General features: G+C 47.5%; 1 protein-coding gene across 6 annotated transcripts in view; it reads left to right on the forward strand.

Annotated features, from left to right (window-relative positions):
* BICDL1 (BICD family like cargo adaptor 1) overlaps nt 1-8,831 on the forward strand; it is a 55,007-nt gene that overhangs the window by 37,860 nt on the left and 8,316 nt on the right. For 5 of the 6 annotated variants that reach the window (XM_037400154.1, XM_037400362.1, XM_037400076.1 and 2 more), the window contains 2 exons: nt 2,417-2,547; nt 5,214-5,334. In XM_037400154.1, the coding sequence (XP_037256051.1) occupies nt 2,417-2,547; nt 5,214-5,334 (252 nt within the window). Of the gene's footprint in view, nt 1-2,416; nt 2,548-5,213; nt 5,335-6,249; nt 6,359-8,831 lie in introns of all 6 variants that reach the window. The other variant, XR_005106188.1, reaches the window with a different exon arrangement.

Raw genomic sequence — 8,831 nt, forward strand, 5'->3', positions numbered from 1 at the left:
CCCTTTTGCTGTACCCTTCTGGAGAAGAAAGAAGAAAACACATCCCTGTTCAGAAAGTCAGCACAGCCTGGGGTCTGACAGCCTTGTATAGAGCTATGGGACCTCCCACCATGGGGTCAAAGAAAAAAAAGTGAGAGCATCATTAAACACCCAGCAGTGATGGCTGCATATGTATGAGGATGGGAAAATGTCTTGCTGACAAAGCAGCTGATTAGAGGCAGACTGCAGCAAGGGAGCAGCCCTGGCACCCGTCCTTCCCTGAGGGCTGCACCTTTCAGCGTTGCAGCCACCACAAGAGACACCTTTGAAGGTCCAAACTCCTGCCCCCAGTGAGTCCAGACACTTCTCTGGCTTTGCTGCCATAGTCCTGTGCACCTCCCGCTGGTCCCCCTTGCCCTTAAACACACATGAGGTGGAGGAGACAAGGGCTTGGTCAGTGCGACTTGGCTATGCTGACAGAGACTGTTAGAGGCTTATTCACAGACTTTAAGTGACCATCCATACACCAGCCTGCTTGTCTGGATGCAGCACCTCCTTACACACAAAGCCTTGACAGGACACCAGGAGGGAGCAGCATTTGGTTGTTCTTTGCTGTGGCTGGTCTCCCCAAACTCCCCAACCAGAAAGGACAAGAAGATCCACCCTGGATTGCAAGTCTGGACCTCCGTCTCTGCTTGTAGGAGTCCCTGACTACCAAAGCTCTGAATACTTAGGGAGCAAAGGGAAGATTGCAATTCTACTTTCTTCTCACACCTCTATGTTATATGGAGAAAGATGGGGCATAACTACAAATGCAGCAGACATTGCTCTCGGAGAAGCACTCCAGCCTCACGCAGCAAGTACATGTCTCCCGCAGCTTTTGCCCATAACCCAGCCTTACGCTTGCTCAAGGTTAATAATTATTCTCACCTCCCATCGAAGAGGCAACATCGTCTTCAGTTCAATACTAAAGAAAATCAATGCATGTGGAAACCTGGTCCACCGAGGGCAGCACTGCTTTGCTGCCTCTGCATCCCCCTGTGCTGACATTTGTATCAATACAATAAAAGGGGAACTCCTCCTCAATGGCTTTTGGGACCTCATAGCACCACAAACACTCATTGCTCCTGCCTGAGAGCAAGGTGAGCTGGTAGAGACAGGAATCGCCCCTGCCTCTGTCTTAACTGCAAAACAGTTTCACACCTTCAGCCCAGCCTGTTTCCTCCCTTTGTGGTATCCCATTCTTACCTGAAACACAGATAAAAACAGTTAACCCCCCAAACCTATCCCCAAACACAGTTATTTGGGCTTCTTGATCCACTGTCCCCTGGGATTCCAGCAGAACCTCTCAGCAGCTTTCACAGAGCTCCCACCACTGCTCTCCATCACATCCATGATCTGAGGTGCACCCCAAGCTGGGCTGCAGGAGGGCACAGCTCAGGCAGAGCTCCCCAGTTCCCTGGCAGCCCCAGCACACAGTGGAGAGCCTGTGCACAGACAGGGTGCATTCACACCCTCCTCCCCCGCCACCCCCAACCCAGCCATGCCATGCTAACAGCAGATCCTCCCAAGCTGTTGATGGGATGAGCCCTTTTTGACTGTCTGCCCTCTATTTAAAGATTTCTTTGAGGATTCAAGCACTACTGAGCTGCATTTAGGGAAAGGAGGTGGTTCAAAAGCTGGAAGGGTTTCCAGGTGGTAGAGTAGCGTAACAGAGCATGTGTATACCCTAGACAAAGAAATTAAATGTGTATGAAATATTGCAAAGCTGTGCTAATGCAATCCTTGCATGATTTCACACCCTATTAACTCACTCTGCACAGGACCAAAACGATAGATCATTTCTGAGACTATTTAAGACTCCGCACATATTTTAAAGTCTAATTAAAATTGAGATGTGCCAGTAACACCTTGCATGGCATGAAAGGGAATTTTCACATCCTTTGTCTTTAGCTTTATACTACTTCAAGAGACCTAACAGCCCTCTCCAAAAATCTTACTTGCTGCTAAATGAAGTTTGCAATAATTTAACCCTGGAAAGATCAGAACACCATAGGCAGACTGACGGGATGCATGCACAATACAAACCACTTGGAGCGGGGCAATATTTCAGCACCAATACCGTAGTGACAGCAAAGTTGCAGGTGGGTCCTGCCCTGCACAGCTGCACAGCTTTCAGTGCTGTTGCTGCATGTTAATGGGGCCATCCTGGTGACCTATCTTACTCAGCCCAGCACTGGTGGCACCCCAGGGAGAGCTGGCACATTTCATGGGGGGTTGCACTAGCACTAACAGCCCACTCCCAGCAGACACAGCTTCTCCTACAAGCAGGTGAGCTCAGCTTCCAGGTTGGCCCATGTGGCTTTTTTTCTCCCCCACAATTGTGGTGAATTTATCTGAGCAACCCTGGATTTTCACACCCTTACTCTGCCCATAGGTCACACTGCTGAGTGTGGAAATGACAACATTGAAGGAGGAACGGGACCGGCTGCGAGGTGCTGCTGAAGACAAGGAGACAAGTGAACGGCTCCTGCAGGCCATCAGGGACCGAGATGAGGCCATTGCCAAGTAAGTGGTATGAACAGCCAAAGCCAGGCTGGGTTAACAGTTATAGAGTGCCTTAGCAGGAAATGCCTCCAGGGTGGCTTTCTCCTACTCTCCATAAATTTCAGTAGCTGCTAAAAAGCTATGAAGTGAGTCTTGGTTTTGCTGGCATTGGGAAATGCTGCCAGGAGCTGGGGAGCAAGGCAGGAGATGCTGATTTCCAGAGCTACCCCATGGCAAGACTGGGGGCATTTAAGAGAATGCTGTGAACAATGTTTTTGCCATCTCTAGTGCTGGTATGAGTCGCAGCAAGGAGGGGAACCAAATGGAAACACTAGGTCTGTCCTGTTTGTCATATTTTTTCTTTTGCTCTTCCAGACACACAACCCTGCTTTCCTGCCTATCCCCATTACGGCCCTGCTTGGGCGTCTTCCCTCAACCATTTGTCTGGTCACTCACTCCCCTTTCCCATTCCAGGGTCTTTTTTGTATCTCCTCCACTCCTGTAATTATTTATTCTTTCAGGATTCTCCCACTGTTGTGACTTTATTTTCCCCATCCTCCTTGAAGTCCTGTGCAGTTTTGCTACCCTGTACCCCACACCGCCCCTGCCCAGCTCTGTGCTTGGGCTTGCCACACTGCCCAAACAGTCTCTCCCTCGAGGAGAGAGGCAGAAACTTTCACCTCCCTGTTGAGGATACATTTGATAATCTCTCCAATAAGCAGACGGGCCGGAACACCACCAGTCCACCTCCTTACGGAAATGCCTAACACTCATGCCCTCGGCGAGAGGAGGAGCACGAGAACATTGCACCTCTGAGGCTGTGGGGCATCAATCAGCATGAACAATCCCTTCATCTTTTTTTAAGTGACCTGATCATCCATGCTGTTCTTGCCCATATAGCTGGCTACCAAATTCCCATCGTTGTCCTCTGTAACACCTCCATCTGTTGGCAAAAATCAGGAGCATCCTGGCTGCACTGCCGGGTGCAGAGAGGTGGTTCTGACATTTCCAGTGCGCGTGGGTTGCTGGTTCTGCTGTGGCTATGGTTCTGCTGTGGCTATGGCAACACACTGCCGCTGCAATAAATCCCCCAGTAATATCCAAGCAGCAACGGGGAGCTTCACACAAAAGGCTATTTAAGGTGCTCAAACCCGCAGCCGGGAGTGGAAGGGTACAGCTTCTCCATGATGGTTAATGACCCCGCTGGGACAAAGCACTAATATTTATGGCTGACAGTCCTACAGTGGCAGGAACCCAGAGAAAGGGGGATGTGACAAGTGTGCACGGGTGAGTGGCGGGTGATTAATGAGCAGAAAGTGGCTGCAAGTGAAAGCAGACAAGAGTGTCTTGTTGCTAGAAATGAAAGCATCCCTCCACAGACTGAGCGGGCTGCTCCCAGGCAAAGAGCTGTCTGGGAGGCTCACGATATGCTTCCCACATCGCATCTCAAGGGTTACGTCATTTTTGTTGAAGCCCTCCCTCAAAAAAGCCCTAACTCTGAACAGAAAAAAAAATCACTGCCTGAGGCAGACATCTGGCATGGAAAATTTTTAGCTTGAAGCTGAAGTTTGGCAACACAGGAAGCAATAGGAAAATAGGATCCTATAATAGGAGGTGTTAAGCAACCACTACCTGGAATATAAACACAAATTCCCAAATCGCTCTTCTGCAGGAGAGCACAACGGAGCTATTAGAAGGCAATGAATTAGCTACAGTTAATAAGATGCAATTATTTCTCCTGAAAATGTTTGCAAGGAGAGATGGTTCCCAGCAAGTCAAGTTACAGTTTCCCATCACACAGCAGTTAATTGAAAACTTAAGGTTTGTGCTCACCTGTGTGCTCCCAGCATGGTGAGCAGCATTTCCCAGCTTTGGCAGATTAGGAAATTGCTCCTTCCTAGAGGATAATTCCTTTCCACTAGCCAGTAACAGCTGGAAAATCTCAGCCACTGAACCCTCAGGGCCTTTTGGGCAACTATGGCCATAGCATCACATGCCCAGCGGCCACCAAATGCCTGGAAAGAAACACAGCAGCAGTGTTCCCAGGGCCAGCACAACCCCATTGAAACTGGGAGCTTTCCTTAAAGCATAATATTTAATTCAAAGTATGTTAACAGTTTGTCATTCTCAAAAAGCATGTGCTGTGATAAACTTTCTTCATTTCTTCCTTCCTTCAGTCCAAGTCCCAGCTGAAAGCAAAATTGTACTCTTTGGTTTTTTCTTTTGTTTTATATTGCAATTTATTGATCAAGTGATCAGACATAGATCATTTGTTTTTTAGCACATACCATTTCCTTTCCCATGCATTAGTAAACAGAAGAAAAGGAAAAAACATTTATATGTAAATTCTACCTCATTTTAGATCTCCATTTTTAATGGCAGATGCTGCGCGTTAGCTAGGCACACTATATTATCTTACACAGCAGTGTATCTGAATATCTTTTTGTATTCTTCGTAGTGTTCTTACCAGAAATCTGCCATTTTTATAGTAATGATGTCCATAGTTCTGTCTCGTTCTTCAGATGAGTAGATTGTCCAGAAAACAAAAGAAATTTGTTTGCTTAGGATTTGGGGACTTCCCAATGAAAGAAATTGTTGACTTCTCCTCAAGGATGTGTTTACCACTTCCTTTAAAAAAAAAAAAAAAAGAAAAAGTAACATGCCCCAGTTTCTCCCTTTTCCCCCAGGAAGAACGCAGTGGAGGTGGAGCTGGCCAAGTGCAAGATTGACATGATGTCCCTCAACAGCCAGCTGCTGGATGCCATCCAGCAGAAGGTGAACCTCTCGCAGCAGCTGGAGGCCTGGCAGGTGAGCAGCTCCCAGTCACTGCAGGGCAGGGTGGCACGCAGCCCAGGAGGCACCTTTGGGGGACTTTTCCCCCTTCCCTGTAGGTTTGCTGTGTTACCAGCCTGAGCATCCATAGATAAGAGTGTTTGCCTTTGCCTCTGCAGGAGCCAGTGATGCAGTGGTGCTCAGGGGGCTGAAACATAACTCTCCCCTGCTCAAAGCTTTTCAGCTGTGAGCTGTTAATTAATTATACAGGAATATCCATTTAAAATGGAGAAACAAACCGTATCTCATGGTTGCATGCAGCACAACTGACATACGCTTTACAGAGTAACTTGCTGTGGCCTGGGGAGGGAAGGTGTCTGTGGAGGAGGTGTCCCTGGGCAGGCACAACCTTGGAGATGTGTGGGCACCGCACCGTCCTTGCATTTCCATAACAGAGCAGAAAGGTGGGAGGCAGAGAGCTTGTGGCAATTGTTTTGTGGTATAGCTGCACTGTTTTCATCAACTCAGAAGATCCAGCGAGACGGAGAAGCTAAAATCCCAGCTCTCCACCAAGGTAAAAAAACCCAAACCTGCACCAGTTCAGCAGCTGCCCTGGAGAAACTCTACTTGGGGACACAGGGGAAGCCCATGTAAAGGCAGAGAGCCCTCGAGAGCAAAGCTGTCTCCTCTCGGAAGCTAGCACCAAGGGAGGGCTGCTTTAATAGAAAACAGGAAAATACAAGAAAAAAGGTCCAGGCCAGTTATAGTAATTTGTTGCAGACCATGCAAGACCCCAACTCTACTAACAACCAGCCTGACCGGTAGAAACCTGTCCCGTACAACCTCGCTCCTGTTTCAACTCCACTGTGTTTTCGTTTCTCTTTTCTTTTTTTCTCTTTTCTTTTTTTTCTTTTCTTTTTTTTTCTTTTCTTTTCTTTCTCCTGCTTACAGTTTGCTTCCTCAGGGCTTTTTACTATCTGGCTCCTTTGGTTTCTGATCTAGTGGCCTTTCTCAGTTCCTGTACCAACAGCTTTAGTCGTACACCCCTCCTGCCTTTGAGGTGAGCTCCCTGCACCCTTGCCATGCACCCTCCATCCCCTTGCCTGCTCCATTTGCTGCCACCATCACCCGCATCTGTGTCCGTCCTCACTGTCATCTGGCAAGAAGGGCTAGTGGGGGGTCTCCATCACCCACCCATATTCTGTATACACACACACCATCCCAGCGCCAGGCCAGGGCACAAGAGGCAGCATCCTACACCCTGTGGTGAGGTTTTACCCCCAGGTCACCACAAAGAAAGCCAGGCTGAGGCACACAACATTAATCTTCAGTATTCAGCATATCTATATGTGGAAAACTTGAAATACAGACTGGGATTTTACTTCTCAGCCTTGTTACCTAGTAAGTGACATTCAGTGCTCTGCATAGGAACTGCCTATATCCAAGTTTTCGTTCAGTTTGGGTGGGTGGTATAAATTGAGACCTACTTACTAGTACACTCAGTATTTAGTGCTGGAGTATCCCCAGCTTAGGGTTTTAATAACAGGTGTTTGCTTTCTCACTTTACACTCTGTTGTCCACTTGCAGCAATACAGCAACCCCAACCCTGCTCCTATCAGCTCTGTGAGATGAGGATCAGGCTCACTAACACTACAGAAAGTTGACTCCAACATGAAAGTCCTAAAGTGTTATTACACGGCAGCAAAATAGTTTCCAAGCACCTAATGTCCTCAGAACAGAAGCTCAACCACAGAGGCACAAAACAAGTCAGGCAATTTATGTATTTTGGGGACTCCTTTGCAAAGCTGAATGTTTCTGATAAAAGGGGATGAGATTCTGTGCTTTAGCTGGGCATAAATGGAGGCTTTAATCTAATAAGGTTTTGCTCTTGCACACTTCTAGTCTGCACTTTACCAAGGGCCATCAACAAGATTACAGTTTTCTGTAAGCACATAATCATACAGTCTATAAAATATGCCACAAGCAAAATCCTGCACATCTGAGCCTAGCACAGGAGCAGATGTGCACCTCCCCTCCATGTCTTAGCTGACCCCCAGTGATATTCATCATTATCTGACTGGGGGCAGGAGGAGTGTTACTGGGAGTAGGAAAGGAATACGGAAGTAAAGAGGCTGCTTCTCTGAAATGAGAGCTCAGTGGCTTCCGTGCAATGACAGTGGCACCGTTAGGTTAGGAGATGCTGCAGCAGTGCCAGCAGAGCGCTGCAGCCTGCACGGCCATAGCCACCAGCCTCCAAGGTCGCCTTGGGCAGCTCCAACCTTCATCTCATGCAAGGGAGCCCAGCTCCAGCTCACAAAGAGAATACATGCTATTTGCACCTCCTTCAGCCTCATCTCTTCTGCAAAGAGCAGAAACTCCTACCTAGAATGCCCAGAGCACACCAGTACCATGTTATCCAGCTTTATGGGACTGCTTTTTTGGGCAGGACTCATACCGCTGGTGTTTGTCGTCCCTCCACATCCCCGGACACTCCTGTGCCCCTGCCCAGTGCCAAGGCAGGGACCACAGCTCTGCCCCAGCCTTCTCTGTACACCTACCCCAAATCTCCACAGCCAAGTGCTGTGTTCTCTGATTCCCGCATCAGACAGTGACCCAAACACAGTGCAGTCTCAATAGCTCAATAGTGCATACTGTATTTTTATGTGTGTATATATATAGTATTTTTACATATATATATATCTCAAAATCATATTCATCTGTTGTTATGTGGTTAACCAAGGACACAGATCTGCCATGCTGGAGCCTGGGTGCCTACCTCATTTACTAGAAGAGGTGCCTTCAAAATCCAAGTGCTACACATTTTCACATGGCAGCTTCACCTCTGGAAATCTGTTTCACCTTAATGCTGATGTTTACCTTAACCTCTTCAACTCTCCCTCTGCCTTTTCCTTTTCCAGCCCTGCTCTAAAAAGATCCAAAGCTTCCCCAGTCCATGTAGCTCTGCACCCTCTTGCTCCCCCAAGGAATGTCCCCATACTAAATTCAGGTCCAGGCCATGGCTATCAATCCTTTTTCCTGCAAAAAATGCTGCAACAAAAGATTAGCCTTCATTCAAGTTTCCAGTCCAGGCTGGCTGGTTTTATTCCACATCGAGCTACAGAGCAGCTGGGGCACCCACTGGGCAATGGCAGCACCTTCCCTTCCATCTCAGTGCTCCCCGAGTTCCAAACAAACAGCACTTCCACCCCTACAGCCCATCCAAATATATATATATATATACATATATAAAAACATACCTTTGTTCTCACCAGATAGTGCCCTAAGCCCTAATCAGGGAGTAAATCTCTGGAGAACTGTTGATTTCTCCTGTGCGGCTACTTTGTGTACACACGTTTTCACTGAGATAAAGTTTAATATGCAATTATAGCAGAAATAATGGATCTGAAGGTTTAAAATTTGTATAATTGATAGCCAGGTTTTCAAGGAACACGTTAGCATATCATTAGCGGCAACAGAACTGACATTATTTTGGGTAGAGCAATTTCACTGTGCTGCAAACGTGGATGAAACCA

This window comes from Falco rusticolus, chromosome 1, assembly GCF_015220075.1.
Source record: "Falco rusticolus isolate bFalRus1 chromosome 1, bFalRus1.pri, whole genome shotgun sequence".
Lineage (NCBI taxonomy): Eukaryota > Metazoa > Chordata > Aves > Falconiformes > Falconidae > Falco > Falco rusticolus.